The sequence below is a fragment of the Desmodus rotundus genome, chromosome 4, assembly GCF_022682495.2.
Source record: "Desmodus rotundus isolate HL8 chromosome 4, HLdesRot8A.1, whole genome shotgun sequence".
In the NCBI taxonomy this organism is placed as follows: Eukaryota; Metazoa; Chordata; class Mammalia; order Chiroptera; family Phyllostomidae; genus Desmodus; species Desmodus rotundus.
In genome coordinates, this window is record NC_071390.1 from 64,809,668 (window position 1) to 64,824,918 (window position 15,251).

The following is a 15,251-nucleotide window of genomic DNA, read 5'->3' on the forward strand; positions in this document are numbered from 1 at the left end:
CAACGCCTGTGCTGACTCACAACTGACTGAGTTCCTAGTCTTCCGGGGGAGGGCTGGGGCCCCACAGCCCCGCCAGCCATCAGAGGCATCTATAAAAGCACACTGGTCCAGGCCCCAGCATCCTGCTTAGTTGTCACCTGTCGTTGCACGATGCTGGGAGGTTTTGGGAAACTTGCTGCTGATGGCCTGGCCTACCGCACTGAGAAGGCCACTGAGGAAGCTGGTAAGAACCCGAGGCTCCTTTCCACCTGGGCCATTCTCCTCAGGCTGGATTGGGGACTAACTTGTCTGGGCCTGTTGGAAGCTGATTCCCGAACTTTTGGGGCAGGTCTTGGCCCTATGAGGAGCTTTGGGTAATCAGTCCCACAAGGAGAGAATAGAGGGGCAGGTGCAAAAGCTGAGGTAGGCAGCTTGGGGTGGAGCCAGGAGGGGTGGAATGGCCCAAGCAACCCTTTTTCCATGTGGCTGAGCGCAGGAGGGACCATCTCAGAGGGGGCCCCAAGGATGTGAGGTGGAGAGTGGAGGGGAGAGGGGATCCAGGTGCTAGGTAGCAGCTGGTGGCTTAAATCCTTCCCTCTGGAGACTTGGGAACCCTGCTATAGCCAAATAGCCTATTTTGAATATCCTATGCAGGAAAAGGACGGTGGATTATTATTTTTGCCATAACTTTAAAGCTCCAAAGATTTCTCTATTAAGAAGCCACCAAGTCTGATTCTGTTCAAAGTCAGCCCCTGGGGTTTATGTAAAGGACATTTTCTATGTCTTCAAATCCCCTGGAAGCCCTTTTTCTGTATGTAGGCATCTGCAGCCATATTTGGGGATGCTAATCCAGGTTCCACCTGGATTAAGTTTGATATTTAAGTTTGCTGTCCTTGATTTAAATGGCTGCAAACACGTCTGTATTTCACTGGTTAACTCTGTAGCTGGTATTGACCACTCCCTGTCCTCCTTCATTAGCTCTCTGCATTCTGTATTATTCCTATTCACAGATAAGGCAACCAAGCAGTGGAGGGGGATTTAGAATCAGAATCAGTTCTTCTGACTCCTAATTTTCCAATTCTAGCAGGATATAACCTAAACTTTAAACAACTTCAAGATGGGCAGAGTCCCCTCCTACTGGAGGAATGGCTTTGAGGAACTAGTTTTGCTGGAGGAGGCTTCCAGATATGGCATCCAGCTACAGCCTCCATCTGGCTGGAGGCAGGACAGCAGCACACCTTAGAGGTGTGGTAACCTGGGAGACAGGTTCAGCATTGGCACTAGGCTCCTAGTTGGCAGGAGGGCCTACTTCTTAGCATTCCAGCCCGCATCAGACCGAGGGGCATGGAGGACCTTGTGTCCTTGTCTGCCTCACTCAGCTTTCTTCCCAGCAGCCAGCACCCCTCACCCTGGCCCCCCTTCTCTTGAGCAAGCTTATCCGGGCTGGGGCAATATCCTAGAGCTGCATTCAGGGTATCCAGTGTTGTCCAGGCCTTGCCATAAGAAGCTGGCTTGCACTGTGCTCTCACTCTGGGCTTGTCTCATCTTTTCAGTTCATGCTGTGGAGGGCGTGGTGAAAGAGGTGGTGGAGCATGCCAAGGAGGCTGGAGAGAAAGGTATGCGGGCAGGGGGGAGGGAGAGGGAAGGGAAGGAAGGAAGCTAGGTGCTGAGAACAACCTGTTTTTTGACTAACCAGGTCAAACCCTGCCCCAGATGTCGCACCCTTTCAGATGGTATGCAATTATCTACACGACCTGAGGCCACAGACCAAACTTTGCTAAAGCAGGATCCAATTAGATATTCCTCTCTGTGGAATGTTAAGACTATGTCACAAAAGAATATGCAGCAGTACACTGGGACAAAACATTTAAGACATAAAATTGTATATACATACATATTTGTGGAAATGTTTATATGTGTGTTGTGCATATAACTATGTAAAAAGTACAACATGTGTGTAACTCATTCTTACAACAAAATAGATTCCAGGTGAATCAAGGACTTCAATACAAATCACATGAAATTGTTAAATTGTTAGAAGAAAGCAAAGGAGATTTTAGCATAATCTCAGAGATGGGAGGGTCTTTTTTTTAATGATGACAGAAAAACCAACAACCTTAAAGGAAATATTAGGTAAATTTGACGATATAATACTTCAGATTTTCTATAGCAAAAAAAATTACAAGCTAAGTCAAAAGAAAAAGCACAAACTGAGGAAAATATTTGTAGTAGAAATGATAAACCCACACAAAAATGATCAAAGGATATAAATAGGCAGTTTACAGAAAAATGCAGTTTGAGTGGGCAATGTGGCCACGAACAGATACTCAGCTTCACTCATAATTGAAGAAATAAATACAAGTCGTTTGGGGAAATAAAAACAAAATTTGAGTACATTCCTCTGGAGCTCTGCTGCCCTCCAACCTGTCAGGGCTGCTCTAGGGCCTGAACTAGGAAGACTGCCACACCCCTCAGGTCACTTCATGTGACACTACTACTCCAGCAAGTGGCTTGAAATGTTTACTTGGCTCACCTGGACATTATTCCTCTTTCTCACTGACAGCCATTGCTGAAGCCTTCAAGAAGGCCCAGGAAACAGGAGACAAAGTGGCAAAGGAAGTCACTGAGACGGTGACCAACACAGTCACAAATGCTGTCACTCATGCAGCGGAAGGCCTGGGTAAACTGGGACATTGACACATCCGCCACCGGCAGACTCTTTCTGAATCTCAATAAAGAGCTGTGAAATGCGTACACTGAGCCGTGGATTTATTCCTGCTTGGATGGCAGCACTGTGTATGTCCTGTCACCTGTTGTCACACATTGACACCTGTTGGGGTCAGAGAGTTGCGATTTCTCATCTCAGCAAGGACCTCATTAATAATTGTTAGTGTATGTACTACATTTCTTAAATGATTATTTCCCCAGAAACTATATGTAGCTTTCAGGCAACTCAGTGCTTCAGGACACCCCAAGGGAAGACCACAATTCAGCTTATATATTCTTTGGGTTTTCCCTGAAATGTTCTTACAAGATTCAGAAAGATAACAGACCAACCTGACGGAGGTTACCCAGACAGGCCAGACAGTGGGGGATGTTTCACGTTCTGAAAGAGGCTTCAGAGAAGCATTTCTGCTGGTCAGTCACAAAATCAGGTCAAGGAGGAACTGAGTCCATGGTTCAGTGGCTGTTGAAGCCACTGTCCAATCTCCCCTCCGACACTTGTGTTAGGCTTAATTGGTGGTGATGGGCAAGACTGCTCAGCCTTTTCTCCTTCCTGCCACAAGTGAGTCAGTACCATAAAGGTTAAACAGATGTTTAAGCAGCATTTAGCTTAACATTTGGATTTTTAAAAAGGAAATGACTTGTAAAGATATGGCATTGCTTATTTATCTTGCTGAAAGTATTTGTTCTTGGCAGAAATTAGAAGAAAAGGTGTTTTAAGGAATGAGTTAGTTGTTTACCGTATTTCTGGCTTTCTTGTAGAATTGGCTTCACAAGTTTCTGAAGCCCAGGAATCTAATGTTCTGGCTTGGAACATCTGCCATTTGTTTGCCTAGATCTGCACCTTGTAGCCTGGTTTGGTTCCGACGACTTGTGAATTCCCTAAATCTGAACCCATTCTCAGAAGGCTGAGAGCATTGCTGGTGGCAGTGAAAACTGGAACACCCTCTTTGGATGGCAATTTCTCTTACCAGATTTTACTCTTGAGGTGTGCACAGGTACATGCAGATGCCTCAATGGCAAACGCACAGATAAACTGAGGTATGTCTGTAACAGCAAGAGATTGGAAACACCCTAAAATGCTAATCATAAATCACTTGGAGGACAAGTTTTGCTCTGCTTATTGAGTTTGAGGTACAATATAGAGATGACACATACTACTTCTAATCTCTTATAATGCTTTAGCTTGAAACTGGGACCTGTGTTTACATGGCCACTAATAGGGATTGCATATATCTGAAATGAATACTCCATGGCTGTTAAGAATAAGAAAATGTACCTATTTCATATGGGAACATGTCAAGTAATAAGATATAAAATATGTATATAGAATAAATTTTTTTATAAAGCAAACACATAATTATATAAAAATTAAAAAAAGGTAGTGTATATATAATTATAGCAAACATATTAATAGTGTTCATCATTTCTGTGTTTGTGATAATATGAAGAATCTTCCATTTCTATATTACATATTTCTATATACTTGAATTTAAGAGAAAACAATACAAATATATTTTAAAATGTGGTCATGGAGGGCATCTACTAGTTTATTCAGGGTTTTTCCCTACATAAGTGCTGCTGCTCAAAGTTTGCTGGTTTGCAAACTTTGTTACCATTAACAACAAGGTAAGTAAAGAAACAGCAATTAGACACTCTTAGACATTGCCTGGACCTCAAGAAGTGTGATCAGTTGATGAATTCTTCTGGAACAGGACATAGAGCAGCTCGGGTTGGGGAACTTGCATGGCAAGTTGAACTAGTCCTACCAGGTAGGACCACATACCAAGATGAATTAGATTAAGAAACAAACAAAAAACCCCCCCAAAACTGGTCCTTCGCCACAAAGTTGGAGAAACACGGCCCACATTCCCTTAACTTCACTTTGCTATGTGCTGCTACGGAAAAAGTACTTCCGTCTCTCGTTTTTCTTTAACTGTGCGTGTTGTGTGATGAGGGGCATAATGTCGCCCTTAGATAAACTCTGAACATGTTATGAAAAGCAAGAGAAAGTGAGGTCAGAGGAAATGGTGGAGAGAGGACCTCCAAAACTTCTCTCTCCCATAGAAGTAATGAGAAAAGTGGTAAACATCGTCAGAATGACTTTTTTCAGAACTCTGGAAATTAACCAAAGCCTTATGGCAATCAATGGAGCATTTATGTAAAACATATTAAAAACAAACAAAATATCGTTAAGAACAGCAAGGTTTTGTGATGTTTTTAACTTGCTGCACTCTGTTCTCAACTCTCCCTGAACCCCCTTCCTTCAACTCCACTGTAGCCTTGAAAACCCACAGCCTTGCCGTCGCTGGGAAGAGCAGAACTCGAGTTTCTTCAAAGCCTCGCTCTTAGAGAACTGTCACTATCTAATTTGACTGGTGGCTCCTAGGAAAACACCCAACTGCAAGGCTGACTTTATTTTTTCTGACTAGGAGTTCAACTAATGCTGAAAACCTTTTCCCTAAGGCTGTCTATCATATAACATATAGAGGCATTTTTTAAGTTGGTGGTTACATGAGGTGGTGGGTAAGAGTTTGGGCAAACAATAGGCTAACCAAAACGCTTAAAAGGAAAAACTGGGGAATAAAATGTCCAAAGAGTCTTTGAAAGTTCCAACATATTTCTTGGAACCTAGAAGGCTATGTCCATGTGTAGGACTGTGCAGGTGCTCAGTAAAGAGCTGAGAAGACTCAAAACACACACCTCCAAATAATCTTGAGGCTCTGTGCAAGCAGGAAGTGAAAACACAGGAAAAAATGTTAACTGCCTGGCTGAGTGTTGAAAGTGAGGCCCAATATGTGCACAAGATCCCTTTGCGAACATGTGAGACTTACTGGTTTTAGGTACTTAAAGAAGTCTCTGTCCAATCATTAGCGGACCAGTAAGCAAACTAAGTAGAAGTTCAGTGGCCACACACAACAAAACATACGATAGAATTAGCTCAGAAAGGTCACTAAATTCACAGTAACAACAAAAAATCTGGGGGGAGGGGTGTGGAATCTGATTTCCAGAGTTGCCATACTATGTTATTTCCCATGTCCTGTTTTCAGCAAAAAAAAAAATTATAACCCATTTAAAAGGGGGAAATGGAATTGTGTCTGAAAGGGACCAGAAACTGGGCCAACTAGACAAAAACTTTAAATCAACTACAGGGTGGAGTAAAAGTAGGTTAACAGTTGTTTTTATGAAAAATAATACAATAATTAATAATAATATAAGAATAAACTGTATTTTACATACTCACAACTGTAAATTTACTTTTGCCCCACCCTGTATTTTAAACATAAACAGAGTTAAAGGAAAGAACATCTAAAGAATTAAAGGAAATATAAGATCAATGCCAAAGAGAAAATACAAGTAAGTTGTAATAAAGAACAAAATAAAGATTTTTGAGAATTCCGGCCAAGATAGAGATGTAGGTAGAAACCCTTTGCCTCCTTGCACAACCAAAAGGAGGTTGTTTAGATGGGAGAGATAAAAAAAAAATGGTATAGGAAACAGAGAACTCAAAGAACTTATATGTACAACCCATGGACATGAACTAAGCGGGGTGGGGGGATGCTGGAGGTTTTGGGTTGTAGAGAGGAGGGGGGATAAAGGGGGAGAAATTGGGAAAACTGTAATAGCATAATCAATAAAAGTACTTAAAAATTTTTCATCAGAGGGGCTCAACATCAGATTTGAGCAGGCATATGAACGAATCAGTGAGCTTTATCAGTGAAGATAAATCCAATGAGATTATTCAATCTGAGGAACAGAAATTAAAAAAAAAAAAGAGGACAGAGACATAGAGACCTGTGGGTCACTGTCAAGAGTACTACCTTATGGGAGTAGAGAAGGAAAAAAGAAAAGGAGATGGAAAGATTATTTGAAGAAATAATGGCTGAAAACAACACATTTGATGACAAACATTAATCTATACTTCCAAGAAGCTCAATGAATCCAAGTAGGTATAATCCTAATCAAATTTTTGAAAGACAAAGAAAGAATCCTGAAACAGAAAGAGAAAAACAAGCCGTTACATAAAAGAGTTCCTCAGTAAGATTAACAGGTGACTTCTCATCAGGAACCAGAGGCCAGAAGACAGTGGGATGACTTTTCAAAGTCCTGGGGAAACAAGACTGTCAGGTCTAAGAGTTCTATATCCAGCTACCACAGCCTCCTCACCTTTTACTGACACAATACACTTAACCTATGGGACCGCCACTCCATACTGCTGACCCTGCTGCCCTCAGGGGAAACCTGCAGGACCTAGGCCTTGGCCGTCCCACAGCTTCCTGACCTACTGCAGGGTTGTAAAGGCCCAGGCATCCCTAGGTTCCTGCAACTCCCTGGGGACATTGCTCTGTCTAACCCAGGCTTTCCTAGCACTCTCTACCACAGGCTTTCCAGGAGAGAGTTGCCTTAGAGCAGAACCCATCTCCACTCAGCTTACAGGGTAAAATTACTGTGTACACCTGTTTCTCATAAACTTTGGGCAATTTGCAACTAGTCTCCCTGGATGGTGGTCTAAGTTATTGGTTGTTTTTTCCATTATTTATTTTTAGTGGAAGTGAAATTTACATTACAAATAATCATTTCAAAGTACACAATTCAGTGATACTTAGTGTATTCACAATGTTGTGCAACCATCACTTCTCTCTAGTTTCAAAACTTTGTCACCACGTCAGAAAAACACTCCATACCTATTAAGTATTCACTCCTCATCCACTTCCTCACCCCCTTGGTAACCACTAATCTGCTTTCTGTGCCTACGGATTTCCCTGTCCTGGATATATATTAAAATAACCACACAATTATGTGTCCCTTTTTGTCTGGCTTCCCTAAATTAGCATAATGTTTTTGAGGTTCATCCAAGTTGCAGCATGGATCAGTATTTCTTTCCTGTTTATGGCTAAATACTATTCCTTTGTGTGTACACACAATTTATCCATTCACCTGTTGCTGGGCATTTTGGGTTTCCATCCTTTGGTTACTATGAATAATGCTGCTATACACGTTCAGGTAAAAGTTTCTATGTGGATGTATGTTTACATTTCTGTTGTGTGTAAGGTTGAAATTGAGGGGTCATGTGGTAATTCTGTTTAACATTTTCAGGACCTGACAAACTGTTGTCCAGAGTGGCTGTACCACTTTACAATCCCACCAGCAATATACAAGGGTTCCTAATTCTGTACATCCTTATCAACCCATTTTCTGATTTTTAAAATTATCCTAGTGGCTGTGAAATGATTCATTATTGTTCTGATTGGCACTTCCTTAATGTTGAACAACCTTTCATGTGCTTGTTAGAAAATCTGTCTATCTTCTTTGGAGAAGTGTTTATTCAAATGCTGTGCCATTTTTAAATGGGTATTTGTCTCTGTTATTGTTTTAAGAGCTCTTTAAAGGGATGTCAAATCTTTGTCATATTCAGAAGTTGTGCATATTTTCTTCTATACTGCAGGTTATCTTTTTATGTTAATGTCCTTTGATGAGCAAGAGTTTTATTTCATAAATTGTCACTAATTTTTTATTATTTGTGCTTTTAATGTCAAATGTAAGAATCCATTACTAAATCCAAGGCCATTAAGATTTACCCCTATGTTTTCTTCTAATAGTTTTATGTCTTGTATTGAGGTCTTTGATCCATTTTGAGCTAATTTTTGTATATGAGGGAGGAAAATGTCAAAATTAATTTCTTTGTGGATACCCAGTTGTGCCAGTGCCTTTTGTTTACATGACTATTCATCATCATTGCACAGTGTTATGTGTACATTGTGTCTCCCAAAAATATATGCTGAAGACCTAAGCCCCAGAATCTCAGAATATGACCTTATTTGGAAATAGGGTCATTGCGGAAGTAACTAGTTTAGATGTCATGCTGGAGTATAGTGACCCCTTAATCCAATATCACTTTGTTCCAATAGGACAGACACACAGAGGGATGATGGCCATGAACTGACAGAGGAAGAGATTGGAGGGATGCATCTGTAAGCCTAGGAATGCCAAGGATTGATAGCTAGCACTGGAAGCTAGAAAAGGTGAAAAATTCTCCCCTACAGGTTTCAGAGGGAACATGGCCCTTCAATTACCAATTTATAGCCTCCCAAACTGTGAGACAGTAAAGTTCCATTGTTTTACACCCTCCATTCTGTGGTACTTTGTTAAGACAACCTTAATGGTGCTGGCACCCAGGTTGAAAAATCAATTGACCATAGATGTTTTGGACTCTCAATCCTACTCCATTAGTCTGTTTATATGCCAGCACCAACCAGTTTTAGTTATTGTAGCTTTTGCATGAAGTTTTGAAATTGGATGAGATTTCTAAGTTTATTTTTCAGTATTTTGGTTATTTGGGGCCTCTTGCAATTTCATGTTAATTTTAGGATAAAGTTTTCTATCTTTGCAAAGAAGGTCATTAGAATTTTGACAGAAATTTCGAATTAGAATTTGTATCTAGATTTCTATGAGTAATGCCATCTTAACAATATTAGCATTTTTAATGAAGGAACATGTGATGTCTTCCCATTTACTTAGGTATCCTTTCTTTTAAACAATGTTTTGTAGTTTTCAGTGTAGAAGGCTTTCACCTCCTTGGTTAAATTCTTAAATATTCTTTTGGATGCTATTGTAAATAGAATTGTCTTAATTTCCTTTACAGATTGTTTCGTAGAAAAACAACTGATTTTTGTGTATTGATCTTGTACCCTGCAACTTTGCTTAATTCATTAGCTCTAGTAAGTTTTATGTATGTAATCTATGGGATTTTTAAATATGTAGACTCATGTCATTTTTAAATATGGTTTCACTTCCTTTCTAATTCAGATACCTTTTAATTTCTTTTTCTTGCTCTGGCTAGGACTTATCAGTAAAATGTCAAATAACAGTGGTGAAAACAAGAATCCTTATCTTATTCCTCCTAAGGGGAAGCATTCTATGTTTCACCAATGAGTAAATTAGCTGTGGATTTTTGTAAATGCCCTTTATTATGTTTAAGAAGTTCCTTCTATTCCTGTGGTTTTATTGTGAAAGGATCTTGAATTTTGCCAAATGCTTTTTTCTACATCTGTTGAGATGATTATGTGATTCCCGCCCCCTCCATTCTATTAGGGGTATGTATTACATTGACTTTTTTAACATTGAAGCACCACCCTTGCATTCCCGGGATAAATCCTACCTGGTCAAGATGTGTAATACTTATGCGCTGTTGGATTTTGTTAGTATTAAGTATTTTTATGTCTATATTCATAAGGAATATTGATATGCAGCTTTCTTTTCTTGTGATGCCTTTGTCTGGCTTTGGTATCAGGGTAACACTGGCCTCATAGACAGTGTTAGGAAGTGTTCCCTCATCTCTTTTTGAAAGAGTTTGAATAGGATTGGTATGACTTTAGATTAGACAATGATTTTTTTAGATATGACACCCAAAGCATGGCAACAAAAGAAAAAATAAATTGAACTCTATAAAAATGACTTTGTTGTGTCAAAGGGCATCATCAAATGAAAAGACAAACCAACAGAATGAGAGAAAACATTTACAAATTATGATGAGTCACATATCCAGACTATATAAAGAACTCTCACAACTCAATAAAATAATAAATAAGCTACTAAAAATGGGAAAAGGATCTGAATAGAATAAAAACATTTTAAATTGGTGGAAGTGGTTGCTTCTGAGGTAGGTATATGAATTAGAGGGGACAGGCTATTGTTCACAGTTAAGAACTACTTGCCTCTACACCAGTAATTCTCCACAGGGAGTGAGTTTGCCCCTCAGGGGAACATTTGGCTACCTGAATCCATCAAAATTGTTTTCAATTACAGCTGGCATTCAAGATCACATGTTTTAGGTGTACAGCTTAGTGGTCAGACAATTATATAACTTATGAAGTGCTCCCCCTGAAAACTCTAGCACCCACCTGACACCATACATATTTATTACAATATCATTGACTGTTTTCCCTGTGCTGTACTTGACTGAATACACTTGACAGTCACCACTGAGGGGTGCTAAACATCCTGCAAATCATAGGACAGTCCCCAAAACAGAGTCACCTGGTCCAAAATGTCATACTGCTGAGGTTGAGAAACCATCTAAACCGTGTAAACATGGATAGAAAAATAAAAACAAAGAAGCCAATACCAGTTATCAGTGAAGAAATAAGAAAATCATAATACCCATGTTATTTCAAAGCAAAAAAAAAAAGAATGTTCCTCAGAGGTTTCTGTGCAAGGGGCACAGATGCAGTCTGTGTGCCGTGCTCTGACCGCCTTCACGCCTAGACAGCAGGGCTCAGGGAGCCTGCCAGGGATGTTTAGGGAATTTACTTAAAGTGTCTAAGTTAAAATGCCAGGCTTTATTTATTTTTTTAAAGTAAATCACAAATCCTAGTAATTGAATTGCCAGAAGCATTGCTTAAATTAAAAAAAAAAGATCAGGCTTTCACTTCTCATTTTCCCGCACTTCATCTATCAGGGTAAAACACATGAGGCAACGGTTAAAGTAATTGACCAGAATCTTCTAACTCAAAGCTCCAGAAACCGAAGTTGATACTAGTGCTATGCTGTCTAGAAATACCTAGCATGGCCATTACCACTTTTCTAACATTAGTATCAGTAACACACATCAACATTTATCAAATCCTTTAAAATATCCTAACTACTCAGTATGTTAGCCAAAGGCCAAGACTAAGACTTAGCATCCTGCTTATCACATGACCTGAATCTACTGCCCTACCCAGTACTGTTCTATTATGAAACTTGTTTTCATATCACGTTCTCCCCAACATATTTTAGTGCTCTAGACCTAGAGTGCAAGGAGATACCAGCAGCTTGGGAAGGGCTCACTGTCCGCAGGACTTGTCTACCTACCACCTAGTCAGGACAAAACACAGTCCACCTGGAAGTTATGCTCCAGATTTGGCAGCTGAGTAGTTGGTGGAATCCATTTCTGCTGATTTTGGTTAGTATTCTGTCTTAATTTGATAGTCTATGGCTAAATGATTAAAAACAAAACCCTAGTCAATGAAACCTCCCTTCATTTAAAAAGAAGGCACTACTGTTCTGGCTGGGACGGCTCAGTTGATTGGAGTGTCACCCGGTAACCAAAAAGTTGCAGTTTGATTCCTGGTCAGGGCACCCACCTCAGTTGTGGCAACCAATTGGTGCTTCTTTCTCATTTCAATGTCTCTCTCTCTCCCCCTCTCCTCCCTTCCTCTCTCTCTAAAAGCAATGAAAAAAATGTCCTCAGGTGAGGATTAAAAAAAAGGCACTAAAAAAATTTAGTATATCAGCATTAAGCACTAGAGACTTTTCCCCATAGAAACTCTTCCCTAATAGTCATTTATACTGTTCAATAGAATGAAACAGAAGAATTCAAGAATAAAGTTTGTTTGTTCACAATATAGTTGAAATTAATGTTATACAGGTGGTTGTCTCAAAAATGTCTGAAACCCAACTGTATTTTTATCATCCACTAAAAGAGACACTATTAAATATAAAAACAGAAAATAAACATAAGCTTTGGAAAAGGTAGACTTTTAATAACTGCTTTTATCACCAGGTTAAGTCATGCAGTTACAAAGTAGTTAGAAATTTCTGAAAGGGTATTATTGTTAAAGAAAAAAGTTCATTCTTACATAAATAATATTTTAGCACTTCATCGGGACACTACTATTCAAAAGGCCCTGGCAAAATACAACACTCTGGCCCGGTTGTTTTGAGGCTGCTGTTAATGAAGCTGTGTATATAATTTGAGGCCCCTGAACGAAGACACGAAGTTGGGACGAGTGGGGCCATTATGGGAAATGCTCAGAGCTGCCAGTCAGACTCCAAAGAGGGAGCCCAAGTGGTTTTTTTTCTGGGACACTCTATTTGAATTATTGTGTGATCAGTCAACACAGATTTTCAAGAGAACAGTTAATTAACACGATGAGGAGGTTACTGCATTCTTTGGACTATATGTTATAATTGTGGTTAGTAAATTCCAACAGTCTTAACAAAAATAGCCTCCATCATTTGCTATTCAATGATTATGTATGAAGATAACTTAATTTGCCACTGGGCTTTTTGTTTTACTGGACAATAAACTATTGATAAGCTATAAATGATACTGTCTTATGTTATAAAAATACTAGCTTTTTTCATTCATTATGTTTATAGGCATTTACTGCTTGAGTCATGGTTAGGCTTATTAAGTGATTAAAGGCAATTTTATTACAACATTATGTACTTAATTTAATCTAAAAGAATAGGGAAACAGCTTTTATTTTTGTTTGCCATCTATAGACTTGAGATTTTTTGCTGATATAAAATGCCAATAACTTACTTGAGGACCATACTACCTTCTGAAAATGCCACACACCTACTTCTTAAACATGTCAAAGTTACAGCACATCTCAGACTTGTCCAGAGCTGAAGCAACAAGCTGCCGACTGCTCTTCGACTACAGGTGCTTTCCCGGCCAAAGCACTGTGGGGAAGCAGCCGTGAAGCAAGCCAGTGTAGCCAAGTAGAGAGACTTTTTATATAAAGGCAAAATACCCAAAATGTCTCCCTGGCATTTACTTGCAGCATTGTACATAATTCCCTAACCTTAATTTCTTTTTTCTTAAGGGGCTTATGTGGATTGACTTGTTGAGAATGGTGTACATTATCTTATAAGTAATGAGAGAAAGAGATCCCTGTGGTTACATGTAAACTTGTGATAGGTCTACAGATGAAGAGGTGAAGAGGGTAGTGAAAAGTCAGCTACAACCATCTATGTGAAGGTCACACCGGCTTCGTTGTATACCTTGAAGACTTTCTCAATGGCATTGACATAGGCAGCTGTTCTCAGGTCCAATCCCAGGTTATACTTCATGGCTGTGCGCATGATTTGCTGAAATGAAATAGAAAAAAAAACATTGAAGACCACCCCAACTCGAGCACCCAGGCCATGAACACACACACAAGCACGTACAGGCCTGGAACAAGTTACCTGCCAACATTCAGTGCAGGACTTTGGAAGCCAAGGAAACTACTCAGGTAATAGAGGACAACTGTCTGGAATTAAACAAACCACTATCTAGGTAGCAGGAAGAAGTTGCTGTTTAGAATTTTAGGTATGAGCTGTCTCTGTGTCCTTTAGACATCCTGTTATCTGGAGTGAATTCACCTGACGTACTTTTTGATAATTTAAACAAACTAAGGAGGAGGTGAGGAAAATGTTCCGGAGTTAGCAGTGATGCCTACATAGGTGGGTGAGTATATTCAAGGCTGCTGAACTGTACACTTTAAAAGGGTAAAATTTAAACGGGTATGTAAATTACATCTCAAAAGGTTAACAACAACAAACACAACCTTCTTAATATCCATCTGTGCTATTTCAACTTAAAGCAAAGTGCACAGAATTTGAATTCCAAAAAAAATTAAGAAAACTAGACTAAAGCTGTGTGTAAGGACTTGAAATAAGGATCAAGTGATCAAAAAACCTTTTATTTATATCAAATTCTATTGTGAGGTAGCTCCCTGTAGCTATAATGGAGCGTGCACTGAGTTGCAACCCACTTTGGCTGACTACTTGATATTTAGCTAACTGCCAAACATCACCCCCTCCTAACTTGGTATTATTATTTATTTCCATATGCCTGGTAAACACACTGAAGACCTTAAAAAGACTGTTCATCATTTAAGACTGAAAAAGCATGTATTTTGTACACAAATAAGGGACATGTAAGCAGACAGTGGTTTTCCATTGCCGCACATGCAATCACAGCATGTGCTTCTGCATACAGAATCTGGTGGCTGAGAAGACGGGGCACCCTTCATGTCACTGGCAGAAACACAAAGAGCATGTGCACACGTACCCGGGCTGAGCGCTCCATGGTGTAAGCTAAACCAGAGTGCACGATGTCTTTCTCGGATGCCCCCTATCAGGAAAAAAGAACATAAATTTATAAGATCTTACAGGGTAAAAAAATGATCACAGAAAAGTATGAACCAAGAAAGATGAGGGCAAGCGGTGAGATCAGCACTGGCCCCCTGAGATGCAGCTGCACCACAGCAACAGGTTCCATTGTTCACGTCGCAGGGCATACATTTCCAGTCCTCAAAAAGGGACTCAATACGGCACAGAGAGGCATCTGCCCACCTCAACAGTAGCTCTGGGGTAGAATCCTGACTCTATATTCAGCAGTGTCTCCAACTTTTGAGGCTGCATGAGTGTTAGCAGTGCTAATTAACCCCCCTAATTCTACTGATGAGGGAACTGTTAACCAGAGAAGTTGGGCAAGTTTATGAATAGCTATTTTCAGAGCTGGGATACAACTCAGGGCCTTTGACTACCAAGCCAGCTCATCTCTTTCCTATGCCAATTATCTCTATAAGTCAGTTTGTTTCAATAGGTTGCTTTCTGTTTTGGAACACTTTCTAAAATTTTAGGACAATTAACTATTACCACCATTCCTAATATGACATATATAGCTATCAAACACATATCCTGATATGCCAGATAAAAACTTAAAAAGTGGGTCACCAAAATAAGTTATCTATGCTGAACTTCATTCAATTAACATTCTACTCAATTAA

At 39.7% G+C, this 15,251-nt stretch overlaps 2 protein-coding genes across 2 annotated transcripts in view; one reads left to right on the forward strand and one right to left on the reverse strand.

The window, feature by feature from the left end:
• Nucleotides 1-66: 66 nt before the first annotated feature.
• Nucleotides 67-2,731, forward strand: FAM25A (family with sequence similarity 25 member A). The gene is made up of 3 exons (XM_024561407.4): nucleotides 67-223; nucleotides 1,533-1,595; nucleotides 2,543-2,731. The coding sequence occupies exons 1-3, from the start codon at nucleotides 151-153 to the stop codon at nucleotides 2,674-2,676; spliced, it is 270 nt and encodes an 89-aa protein (XP_024417175.1). The 5' UTR covers nucleotides 67-150; the 3' UTR covers nucleotides 2,677-2,731.
• A 9,475-nt stretch (nucleotides 2,732-12,206) lies between these two features.
• The window catches only part of GLUD1 (glutamate dehydrogenase 1), a 41,126-nt gene continuing 38,081 nt past the window's right edge, over nucleotides 12,207-15,251 (reverse strand). Inside the window, exons 11-12 of the mRNA XM_024561237.3 lie at nucleotides 14,531-14,593; nucleotides 12,207-13,563 (exon numbers count right to left, since the gene is read on the reverse strand). Coding sequence (XP_024417005.2) covers nucleotides 13,444-13,563; nucleotides 14,531-14,593 — 183 coding nt within the window. The 3' untranslated portion in view covers nucleotides 12,207-13,443. The remainder of the gene's footprint in view (nucleotides 13,564-14,530; nucleotides 14,594-15,251) is intronic.

What these genes read in the sequence shown, in the direction of transcription:
- FAM25A (XM_024561407.4), top strand. Translation starts at nt 151, where the DNA reads ATGCTGGGAGGTTTTGGGAAACTTGCTGCTGATGGCCTGGCCTACCGC. An exon ending in GAAGGCCACTGAGGAAGCTG is followed by an intron (nt 224 to 1,532) that starts GTAAGAACCCGA and finishes TCATCTTTTCAG; the next exon opens with TTCATGCTGTGGAGGGCGTG. An exon ending in CAAGGAGGCTGGAGAGAAAG is followed by an intron (nt 1,596 to 2,542) that starts GTATGCGGGCAG and finishes TCTCACTGACAG; the next exon opens with CCATTGCTGAAGCCTTCAAG.